Raw genomic sequence first — 12279 nt, 5'->3', positions numbered from 1 at the left:
CTAAAGAAGAATAATAGTACCTAAGACTAAATAAGACAACTAAAAGACCACAAAAAGATTAAAAAAAGAGATACAATGTCATCATCCACTAAGAATGGAGTCCAACTAAAGGTAGGAGGAGGAGATTGGTGGCATCTTGGAGATTAACAAGGGGATGTCATCCATTTTGGTAGCACAATCGGTAGGGATGATGTCAATGACTAACCAGATTTGGTGTTATTTGTTACATTTTTAAAGTTGCTTAAATTACATGGGATCTTAGGAACTGTAGGCTTCTTTTCACTGTCGCCACCAAGTCCTTGAGCTTGGCTCTTTTCACTTCAAGGACTGTGGAAACCCACAATTGAAACAAGTGATTAGTTTTGATGGTGATTGACATTGGTAGAAGCAATTTGGAATTGAAAATGTGATCATTTCTTTCCGCTTAATGTTCTAAGCAATAACCAAAAATAGAGTATCCCACTTGCCCCAAGAGCAATACGATTAGCCCAATGATATGGGAAGATGAGAAAGGGCGCATATATATGTGCCCATAGTGATTCCATATTTTGGTGGCATAAGGATAATGGATAAAGATGTAATTAATTAATTGTTTCAATCCTAGCATGATAAAGTACTAGGTAGCAATTGGAAACTTGTTGCATCCCCGGGTAGTAAGGTTATCATGTGTGAGAATTTTATTATCCCATGCCAACCGGTTAAAAATATTTACCTTTATGCATGGGGCAAGGAACCTATTAGATTAAGGGTCCTATTGTTGTGAAATCCATCGTCACTGAGGAAGTAATAAAAGAATTTAACCAAAACGTTCCATTAGACGTTACGGACCAAGCTTTATATATAGTTCCCTTTATCCAAATGAGATCTTGAGACCTTTAAATAGAGATGGGAACCACATGATCATGCGTTGGCAGCAGTGATGAGTAGAGCAAATTAGGGAGAAGGTCCTGGACATAACAAATGTGAGTGCAAGCAAATTGGAAAAAGTCTAGTCAGATATCTTTAAATAAATTAATCAAGTTTTAATTTATCCATCTTTATTTAAAACAGAATTTTTATAGCATTCACATAGGAGTTCTTGAAAATTTTCAAACCATTAAAATATCAAGCAAAATGTGAACTAAAGTTTGGACAAGGTCATTCTCATAATAGAGAGAGATTTCCCCTAGTGTATGAGATCTCTTTCTCAATGCATGTGGGCATCACATGCTATACTCCAGAAGAGAAGCACAAACCTTTGCATTTCAACTTCTATCTTATCCATTTAATAAGAAGATTAAGAGTTAATCAATGATCCAAGATCCAGTTCAAATTTTTCTTTTTCCTTTTTGGGTCCACCAAAGAAAAACAACATGGCCAATGGTTTTAGCCTCTAATCATGGTTTAACACCTTCTTAATCTATTATTTGCTATTAGATGCCTTCTAGTTATGAATTCTCTGAGATTGCATATAATAATAATGATAATTAAATAACACTTAAGGAGGCTCTTAAGTCAATCATATGAGCTCAATAAGTTATCTCATACATGTTAGCCATTAAATGCTTGATGATAATTAAATATTCTCAATGCCACAATTCCTATTTGTCCAATTATTTGATGAGACTAAATGGCAACATAAAACTCAATATGGATTAATTCTTACATGAAATACTAGGCTTATACATCATATGTGAACATGGTGACCAGTGTTAATTATATATAACAACTCACATGATCATTAATTGCAATATCACCTTCATTCCTTAGAAATATTATAATAAAAGAAAAACAAAAATAAAAATAACGACCATAACCACCCCAATAGTACCATTGACTTACACCAAACTAAAATAATCACAAGCATTCCCCCACAAATCTTGTTCCCATTTCTCATTTGAAGCTATAAATACACCAAACTATTCCAATTAAATCCAATTCAATCATCTCATCATTCATCTTTTCTTCTCAAAACATGACAACCATTTTCCTAACACTATCCCTCTTCTTCCTCTCCATCACAAGAACTCTAGCCTCATACAACATCATAAACTATGGAGCAAAACCCGACGGCATTACCGACACCGCGAAGCCATTATTAAGTGCATGGGCAGCAACTTGCAGCTCCCACCAGCCGGCGAGCATGTATATTCCAGCAGGGACATTCTTTGTCAGCACTGCTCTTTTCAAAGGTCCATGTAACAACACCAACATAAGAATATTCATAAGTGGAACTCTCATTGCACCATCTTCATACAGCGCCACCATTCAATGGCTCACCTTTAAGTATGTTCAAGGTGTGTCCATCTTGGGCGGCACCATCGACGGCCGTGGACAGGCTTACTGGGCCTGCAAAACCTCGAACCGAAACTGCCCTTCTGGCGCCGCAGTGAGTCAAAAGTTAAATTTAGATATAAAAGTTTCAATATATATAACAATTCCATAATTTAACCGATGTATGATTCAAATGTAGTCGATTGCGATTGATGAGTCGAAGGATGTGCTTGTAAGTGGATTGAAATCACTGAACAGCGAGCAATTCCATATGATGATTTTCAGTAGCCAAGGCATTACAGTGCAAGGTGCCAAGATTAGTGCACCTGCCAATAGTCCTAACACTGATGGCATACATATTCAAATGTCTAGTGATGTTACAATTACCGGCTCGACGATAAAGACCGGTGATGATTGTGTGTCGATGGGTGAAGGTGCCACGAATGTTTGGATCGAACAAGTCAATTGCGGTCCCGGTCACGGTATCAGGTTGGTTGCACACTTGATTATTAGATTATCATTGCCATTGATATATATACATATGTGCTAATTTATTTATGTAAATAAACAGTATTGGGAGTCTCGGCGAAACTCCGAACGAGATGGGAGTACAAAACATAACTGTGAAGAATGTTATATTCACCGGAACACAGAATGGAGTGAGAATTAAAACATGGGGGAAACCGAACACCGGATTTGTAAAAGAGGTGATGTTTGAGAGTTTAACTATGAATAATGTGCAAAACCCGATACTTGTCGATCAAAACTACTGCCCGGGAAATGTCGACTGTCCGAACAAGAGTTCCGGCATTAAGATAAGTCAAGTGATGTACAACAATGTTCAAGGATCATCGGCGACGCCGGTTGCCGTGAAATTTGATTGTAGTCCTAGCAACTATTGCAGTGGTATTGGCTTGCAGGATATTAAGCTGACTTATATGAATAAGCCAGCTCAAGCTTATTGTAAGAATGCTGAGGGGAATGCATCTGGGTATATTGTTCCTCCCAGTTGTCTGTGAGGTTAATTGGTTAATTTATATATATATATATATATATATATATATATATATATGTTGTAAAATTAGAAATATGTGAGTTCTGTCTCCGGCCGCCGGCGGCCGCCTGAGCTCCGATGAGTGGTCAGGGATGTGCTGGGATTGTCCTGTGAGACATGATTGGTCATTTCAATTGTTGGAGAATTAATTTAATCAATTTCTAATATTATTGGATCTTATTATCTTAATTTGTTTATTTTATTAGATTTGAGTTTCAAGTAAAGTTTTCCTTCCTCTTTCTTGTTGTTTTTTTTTATCTTATACCTCAACTCCTTCTTTTTTTTAATATAAGTAAAATTTTTATCTCTTCATTTTGCACTAATAATCATCTTCATTACCACTCCCCTGTTGTTCATAGTTGGGTGTGGGATATTTTGTTCTGTTGCCTTTTCACTTCTAGTGATCTGTGTTCTTCCTCTAAAATTTTTTTATTAAGATTGAATTTGTGATTTATCTATTTTTTTTCAAAAAACAAAAATCATTTAAAAACTTATTCAATAAAATTTAATTTATTTTATATCTTAATAAAAATTGATAAATTATAAAATCTTAATCGTTAAAACTGGAAGGAATTCGAACCATCAATTATAAACTTGGGAGGGATGGAAGTCCCACAGTATTGTAAGATGGGTCATTTAATTTATTGAAATAGCATTACATTTGAGTAATAGTATATATTATATATAAATGAAAAATATGAAAATAAAATATGTTGTTATGCTTCTTATTCACAAAGTTTCAATCCCAAATGCAACAAACATGTAGACAATTAAAAAGGACTTGAAGCTAACAATAGACATATACCTTAACAGAATTGAGTGAAATGAGATTTATGACCACTTGTTCTTCAAAAACATGTTAGATAAAACTCATGTTTGGTATGGAAAATGTTAGAACCCATTGATGGAATGATAGAGAGTTTTTCATCCATGGAAATCATTTTCCATCTCCTAAAAGAAGCTATAGGTAATGTGGTATACTATTCATTTATGGATGTTGGAAACTAGGCCAAAATTTTGAGCCTCAAAATCATATATATATATATATAATAGAGTTTGGAACAACATTGTTGTGCTCATATAATGCATTGATAAGGTCACATGCTTTTCCATTATTTAAATCTACAAACACATGGCGTAGGTATAAAAAAATATTGGGAAAATTTTATAGAGATATCAAAGCATTACCAATTTATAATGAGCATGCATGTTATCAATTATATTGATAATGTTGATAATGAGATTCAATGCTTTAATAATGGGTTACTTTCTTGGTTGATGGAGTGACATAGCTAAAGTACTCTGGCTCAATCTAACTGTCAAGTTAAAATAAATTGGGTTTCAGCTTTATAAGTAATGGATTTTTTTTTTTAAAATTTTACAACTAATTAAAATTATTTTTTTAATAGAAATTAAAGCACTATCAATGAATCAATATTTATGGGTGGGTTTGCTTTTAAAAAAAATATCTCTATTAACCCTTTGATAATTTTGAAAAATCAACTAATTTTTTTTAATTTTTTAAACTTGGGTTTCGATTATAGTCTATATAGTTAAATATTGTTGTTTTATGGAGATCAAACATACAAATATGCATTTTAATATAATTTCTTTACAAAGAAAATTCCTAAAAAACTTAAAAAGAGGTTAATGAACTCTTTAACTTCTTATCTGCAACCATTAATGTAATAACCCCCAAAACGGTCCAAATGCTCAAGTGAATTAAAAATAGCATTTGACTTCACTAATGCTCATTGATTAGTGACATCTTCTTTTAAGTAACTGCTAACTATGTCCTTAAATAACTAACCACAACTATGATTATTATATAAAACATGCAATAAAAATAGACAATGAAATAGTATCATCAATGCCATGCAATTAGCTCTACTTTCATTGTTTATAAAAACTATGAGAAATTGGCATTAATAATAATAATAATAATAATAATAATAATAATAATAATAATAATAAACATAGAGAAGACCACTACTGACCACAAGTACAAGCTAGCACTTAGATATGGAACCCAACACTAGATTCTCACAGGATCTAACAAAGCCCTATTACAAGCCAGTTAGCCGGAGATACCCTAGATTCCCATGCACGTATCCCTAATCATTATAAAGTTATAAGCAAGTTCAAAAACAACTTTGAGGCACAACCAAACCAGACACACTTCCCTTAACATTCTTACAGTAGGACATTGCTGGCTTATTCTGATAAGTGAGCTTAATATCCTGCAATCTCATGCCATTGCAAGGGTTTGTAGCACTGCAATCAAACTTCACAGCCACTGGCGTCGCCGAAGTTCCTTTCACATCGGTATAAGACACTTGACTTATCTTGATACCCGAATGTTGGTTCGGGCAATTCACATTACCCGGGCAATAGTTTTGATCAACAACGATCGGGTTTTGCACATTTCGCATTGTTACATGCTCGAATTTCACATCTCGCACAAACCCGTTGTTCGGTTTCCCCCATGTCTTGATCCTTACTCCATTTTGTGTTCCGGTGATCACCGCATTTCTCACGGTTATGTTTTGTACTCCTTCATCGTCTGTTATCCCTCCTAAGCTCCCTATGCTGCATTCTCACAGTAATTATAATTATAGTAATTTAATTTATTGTTTTTATTAAGAAAATAACAAATTAATTAAGTTAGTGTGTTTATTATAAGTTTAACATACCTAATGCCATGTCCTGGGCCACAACTGATGCGTTCCATCCAGATATTGGTAGAGCCGGCTCCGAGAGAGATACAATCATCGCCGGTTCTCATCGATGAGCTTTGGATTGTCACGCCACTTGACATTTGGATGTGGATGCCGTCGGTATTTGGGCTGTTCTCAGGTGCGATAATGTTCATACCTTGTAATGTCACACCAGTGCTACCGAAAATCACCATGTGAAACATTTCGCTGTTTAGTAAACTCATGCCGCTGATCCTCACATTCTTTGATTGCCCTATTCTTAGTGTCTATAAAAATAATCATGTTAAGGAAATATCACTTGTGTATTAATGAAATTTGATAGAATTGAAGATAATAGAAAATTTACCGAGGCTCCTTGAGGGCAATTTTTCCCGGCCATCTTACAAGCCCAAAAGGCTTGGCCACGGCCATCGAGGACACCACCGGAGATGGAGAGACCTTGAACATACTTGAAGGTGACCCAGTCAGTCATGGAACTATAACCAGAGGGTGCAAAAATGGTTCCATCAATGGTGATCTTTATGGCTGCATTTTTGCATGGGCCATTGAACAAGGCCTGGCTCACAAGGAACTTGCCGGAGGGGACGTAGATGCTTGCCGGTGTCTTCGAAGAGCAGGCGGCAGCCCATGCTCTTAAAAAGGCCTTCGCAGAGTCGGTCCGGCCATCGGGTTTGGCCCCGAAGTTTATTATGTTATAGGCTGCCATTGCATCTGAAGACAATGCAAGGAAGAGGTTAAGGAACAAAAGGATTTTTGGCTGAGCCATTAGAGGTAACAAGAGGAGATGATGAGGAGAAGGAGAATATTTGGTGATGAAAATGGGGGTTTTAGGGGTTGTATTTATAGAAGAATTGTGGGAAATATATATATCAAATATATTATGGTGCATGATGATGAAGGTAAAGGGTTTTAGAGGAAAAGAATGTGGACATTGATTGAGGGAGTTAAAAAGGAGGTTTATGACAGTTTTCCATAGTTGCAAGAATATGAAATCTTTTAAGATCTCATGCTAATTAACTGATTTGGTCTTGTTGCTTGTAAGAACTGTTATTAGAGTCACATGGTCATCTTAAAGTACTAAGCACTTAATTATATCATTAATATTGTATATATATATATATATATCTAGAGATCTAGAGGGAAGAGATGATTGTTTGTGTATATGTTACAATTAAGAAAAAGAAAAGGATCTTATTTTAGGATTTAATTATATATATATATATATAGATAAGAATGAATTATATAAAGATAAATAAAAGATAGATACTTATCGGTTAGCCTCTTATGTTTATACTTGCTTGTTGGTAAACACTTAAAATTTCTTCTCTCCGGTTCTATTTATATGCCTACTTCTCTTTTTTTTTTAATAAATTTATTTAAAAAAATTTAATTATGAAACATTAAATGATTTTTTTATTTACTACTAATCTTTAATGTATTTTTGTACTTTCCAACTATTTTTAGGAAAAAAATAAAGCATCAATTTGAGAGAGGGAATAAAAGGTATAATTAAAATAGAGAGAAATTAATGGAATTTTGATAAATTATTAAATATAAAATATTTTTGAAAAATTGATATAATTTTTTTTATAAATTTAAGGTGGTTAACTAATTTTAATTAACTAATCTTTTAAATTAGTATAAATAAATTAAATTAAAAATATACATATAAATAGAACCCGAGCCAATAAAAAAAAATGGAGTACCTTGGTGACAATTGATAAAAACCTAAGGAAAATTAAACCTCAAAGTACTAATTGTGTTGCATTTGCATGCATGCATTATAACTATGGTGTTAGTTGAATGCATGTCAGGTAGCATTAAATGATATAACATGCAAATCAAAGTACATCTTGTATACGGAGAGATATAGAGGTTCCAATCATTATTCAACCTCTTTTTTAAGTTTATTTTCCATGCCACAAGATTCTCTCAAGTTCTCAAGAGTGAGATCTTATTACATTTGCTTCTCTTTAGTTCACATCGTGGTCTTTGCAAGCATCATGGGACGCTCACATGATATTACAAGAAGACTAAATGCCATTTTGTTTATATAATTTGTCATATGTATATATCTTTGATTAATACAAAGTCAAGGTATGTTCATCATTGCATGGCCATATTTTAGGGTTTCAGTTTCAAAACCATGGTGGTTCGAAGGGCCTTGAATCATTTTTCTAATCATGTTTGAAATTTGTTGTTAAATTTCTTATTTTTATTGCTTATACTAATTTATAGAGTTTTTTTTTATTTTATAAATAATATATGGACAAATAATATGTAAGACACGTGCACAAGTATGCACGTTGTTACTATCTCAACATACTAGTTGTATTATCATCTTATATAAATTGAGGTTCAAATTTGTTTTTGGTAATAACATGAACACTTTACATATATATTGGCAGATGCTAATAGATCAAGAAATCTTTAGTTTTTACTTTATATATTTTGAAAAAAAAATTTGGATAAATAATTTGCTCATAATTTCAAATTTTAGAATTTGGAATTTATATTCTAATTTAAAGCAATTTTTATTTTGAATACATACACACACACATATATATATATATATAAATTATTTCAAGATTATATTATTAACTTTATTATTGAATGAAAAATTAAAGAATTCAAGAGATCCACATGGAATGCTTTAGTTTTTCAAACTAAGAGTTTACAAAAAGACTTGAAATAATTTATATAATATTGATAAGTACAAAGAGAACACCATATCTACAAGAAAGCTGTGTTATATTTTTTTATATAATTCTTGAAAGGCCACAAGCACATAGCTTATCATGCTAGCTAACATGCAGCATTTCACAAAGATTAAAGTCATTGCTTAGATAACATAATTAATTGATTAATACGGTCACTTGTACCACAAAATGGTTGCTATAAACTGTGTCTTTTTGAAGTTAGTCAAAAGGGCCGGAATAAATAACATGCTAATTAAAAAACTTAATATTCATGTATATGAAGATGAGTACTTCTAAGAACATGGCATGTTCTCTAATTTTAATTAAGAAATTTAATCCATCCCTTGACGTGCAGTAGAGTGGTTCTCTTATAAAGCATGCCTTCCTTTATGGAGATCATGTGATCATCTAATTTTTAATTAAGTTCATCATTGGCCATTAGGTTACATTGCACCTAACTAATCTATATATGATTGAGATGTCAACCTTGAATTTGATGTAGATTAATTTATTATATGTATTAAAAATTAATCGATATTTGTGCATTAATTAGTGGCTTATGATTATAACTCATAAGGTAGGTTATATGGAAAACATGGATTTTGAATATTCCGTTTTGGGGGAAAATAATTTCTTCAATAAACCTTAATTTTGGATGTGTTGGCCATTGACAGTAAATATTAAGATACATGATCTAAATGTATCTTTATTATCACAAAAGTGTGCTTGGTATGTTAAGGATTCGATTTACTTCTGGTCATATTTGTACATCCATTTAGCCGATTCTACCATCCATTAAAAAATTTATACCAACTATTCTTCAATCTATATTAACGGATTCATAGTCTTAAATTTATAAAAATTATACCAATTATTCAAAATTATCCTTATTTAAAAATCCATCAAGATTTTATTAATTTCTCTTTAATAAAATTATACTATTTATTCACTCTCTAGTAATGGTGGTTCATGCATTCCAAAAAAATGTTAAAAAGCGTAAAAATATATTAAAGGTAGAAGATAAATATGGTAAAAAATTATTTAATATTTTATGGATTTTTGAAATGAACATGCATGTTAAAAGTTTATAGAAGAGACATGCAAATAGAATTGAAAGGAGTAATATAATTTGTGTCGATTTAAATATAAACTATTTTATTTAAACTATTTTTTAACATTTATGAAATAGCTAGCCTCATGGGAAAGTAAAAAAATAACATTGTTAACTGATTCCATGGGGAAGGAGTCATATTTTTTTGTTTTTTTATCTTTTCAATAGTTGTAGGATAATGAAAATTTATTATTGTGCAAGTATGATCTTTGAAATATGCGTATGGCAAACCATCATTATTTTAAATATTAGTCCATTCTACATGGTAAATCTCTAAGCCACTGTTACTAATACACCACCGTATCTATCTATTATTTTGACATCTTGAGGTGATGCTTATGGTTTTTAAAAAAAATTATAAGAAATAACTCAATAATCAATTTGGGAAGAAAAATATACTTCCATTTTATCTATTTTTATCGCAAGAGAGAAAAAAAAAAACTTAATGGTTGAAATAGCATATCAGAGGACATATAAATAATTTTATTAAAAAAAATTGTGGACACCATTTGACTAATGGAGTTCCCACAATTACACAAACTACACTACATGACCCTTCCTTTCCTTATTTTCCTTCTCCATCTTTTCAGTTTCCCAGGGATACATCAAGAACACTCAACAAAGATGGTCTCATGATAGCTAAAAAGGTTTTTTTTAATATAAATTTTATTTAATTTAATTTTATAATTGTTGACAAAAATGTGGACTGATTGTTAATTTTCAGGGGATACTGTTATGCAAGGAGTGAAGCTGGTGGGAGAGTCTTTGGAGCCAAAGAAATTGAAAATGGGAAGTCAAGTGCAGGGGAGCAAGATAGCTGAGGTGGATAAGTTGGCTGATGTGGAAACATCTCCACTAATGATCCGCAGGAGTAATAGAGAGAGGTGCAGGATCACCAGATTAGCAGGTTATCTTACTCCCAGACAGGTGGCAATAGGAGAGGATTCCATTGGATGTGAAGAAGGGTTAGTTACGCCATCGTGGCAGCTTGTAAGAGAACGATTGATGGACGAGGATAGTTAGTTATGCTAACTATCGGGAGGAGATTTAAAAGAAAGAGAGCAAGAGGGAAGAGGGCATTGAAGATCAGAGAAAGGAACTTCGGCCTAGCAAGATCTCCGGCGATCATCCGGCGATCTAGTTGGGAGGGAAGGCATTCCCATTTATCTTACTGTTTTTCTACTTATTTATGTCCGATCTACAGCACTGTGAGCTTAATTTTTCTACATCTGAATTACAGTTTCAGTATTACTACTTGTTGATTGTTGTGTAGTAGAACACTATCATTCTGAGATAGAATTCTTAGATCTATCACTGTATTGAAGAGTTCATCTCAATTCTATTGTGATATTCTACCTGGAAGTTGGACAATTACTCTGGTTATTGATTGTTGCATTGATTGAGTCATAATTCATTACATATTTTGGTGCTTTCATTGAGAGATATCTACTTTGCACTTTGTTGCAAAGATGGCAGAGGCTACTCGATTTAAGGACTTAGTAGCAAAGATTGATGGTCTGCAAGCTACTATGGAGTAAAGGGAAGAAAGGCTAATTACAGCTATGGCTCAAAGGGATGATAAGGTTAAAATGTTAGAGATGTTTATACAGACAATTTCTAAATACATTGAATCTCAAATTGTATCTACCACAGTTAACACAGCTGGAGCAGTACAAAATTCAAGTGGAGAATTCAGAGATGATGGAGAGTATGTTAAATCCAAACCTTTCACCACTCATTCTATCAAATTGGACTTTCCTCGATTTGATGGTGAAGAGGTGTTAAATTGGATCTATAAAGCAGAACAATTTTTCAAATATTATAGAGCAACAGATGCCGAGTGACTGGAGAAAGCATCTATACATTTTGATGGAGAGGTAGTGCCATGGTTTTAGATGTTGGAGAAGGAAGGGAAGGTAGACAATTGGCCTTCATTGGTTAATGCATTAGAAGAAGTTTATGGGGCATCAGTATTTGAAACACCTGAATATGCACTTTTTAAATTGGTGCAGGAGGACTCTGTAACAAGTTACTATGCCACTTTTGTATCCTTGGCTATTAGAGTTGAAGGAGTGTCACCATCTGCAATGTTGAAATGTTTCATCAGTGGGTTGGGAAGAGAAAATCAAAGGACATTATTCCTTTATTACCCGAGTCAATTTTTAAAGCAGCAAAATTGGCAAAGTTGTATGAAAATAAATATCCCCTGACCCTTTGCCAAAAGCTAATACAAGGAAGATGCAATTCACTCCTGATATCAATGTTAATAATCAATTAGGAAAAGGAATTACTCAAGTGCAGAAGTTGTTACCAGTTAATCATAATGTTCCACAGTTGACATAATCTAACTCATCTCAACATCCTCCTGTATTCAAGAAGATTAGTTTCAAGGAAATGCAGTTAAGGAAGGCAAAGGGATTATGTTTTAATAGTGATGAAAAGTAC

General features: G+C 33.0%; 2 protein-coding genes across 2 annotated transcripts; one reads left to right on the top strand and one right to left on the bottom strand.

Annotated features, from left to right (window-relative positions):
* The first annotated feature begins 1954 nt into the window (after nucleotides 1-1954).
* LOC120270206 (polygalacturonase-like) lies at nucleotides 1955-3272 on the top strand. Its single transcript, XM_039277236.1, has 3 exons — nucleotides 1955-2368; nucleotides 2453-2742; nucleotides 2825-3272. The coding sequence occupies exons 1-3, from the start codon at nucleotides 1955-1957 to the stop codon at nucleotides 3270-3272; spliced, it is 1152 nt and encodes a 383-aa protein (XP_039133170.1).
* Nucleotides 3273-5448: 2176 nt separating this feature from the next.
* Nucleotides 5449-6790, bottom strand: LOC120270205 (polygalacturonase-like). The gene is made up of 3 exons (XM_039277235.1): nucleotides 6371-6790; nucleotides 6001-6290; nucleotides 5449-5896 (listed from the first exon to the last, which is right to left on the bottom strand). The coding sequence occupies exons 1-3, from the start codon at nucleotides 6788-6790 to the stop codon at nucleotides 5449-5451; spliced, it is 1158 nt and encodes a 385-aa protein (XP_039133169.1).
* Between the last annotated feature and the right edge of the window lie 5489 nt (nucleotides 6791-12279).

This window comes from Dioscorea cayenensis, chromosome 10 (genome assembly GCF_009730915.1).
Source record: "Dioscorea cayenensis subsp. rotundata cultivar TDr96_F1 chromosome 10, TDr96_F1_v2_PseudoChromosome.rev07_lg8_w22 25.fasta, whole genome shotgun sequence".
Lineage (NCBI taxonomy): Eukaryota > Viridiplantae > Streptophyta > Magnoliopsida > Dioscoreales > Dioscoreaceae > Dioscorea > Dioscorea cayenensis.
This window is presented reverse-complemented; position numbering and strand designations above follow the sequence as displayed.

Coding starts and splice junctions, on each gene's coding strand:
- LOC120270206 (XM_039277236.1), top strand. CDS start 1,955: ATGACAACCATTTTCCTAACACTATCCCTCTTCTTCCTCTCCATCACA. Junction 2,369..2,452: donor ACTGCCCTTCTGGCGCCGCA/GTGAGTCAAAAG, acceptor ATTCAAATGTAG/TCGATTGCGATTGATGAGTC. Junction 2,743..2,824: donor GGTCCCGGTCACGGTATCAG/GTTGGTTGCACA, acceptor GTAAATAAACAG/TATTGGGAGTCTCGGCGAAA.
- LOC120270205 (XM_039277235.1), bottom strand. CDS start 6,790: ATGGCTCAGCCAAAAATCCTTTTGTTCCTTAACCTCTTCCTTGCATTG. Junction 6,291..6,370: donor ATTGCCCTCAAGGAGCCTCG/GTAAATTTTCTA, acceptor TTATTTTTATAG/ACACTAAGAATAGGGCAATC. Junction 5,897..6,000: donor GGCCCAGGACATGGCATTAG/GTATGTTAAACT, acceptor GTGAGAATGCAG/CATAGGGAGCTTAGGAGGGA.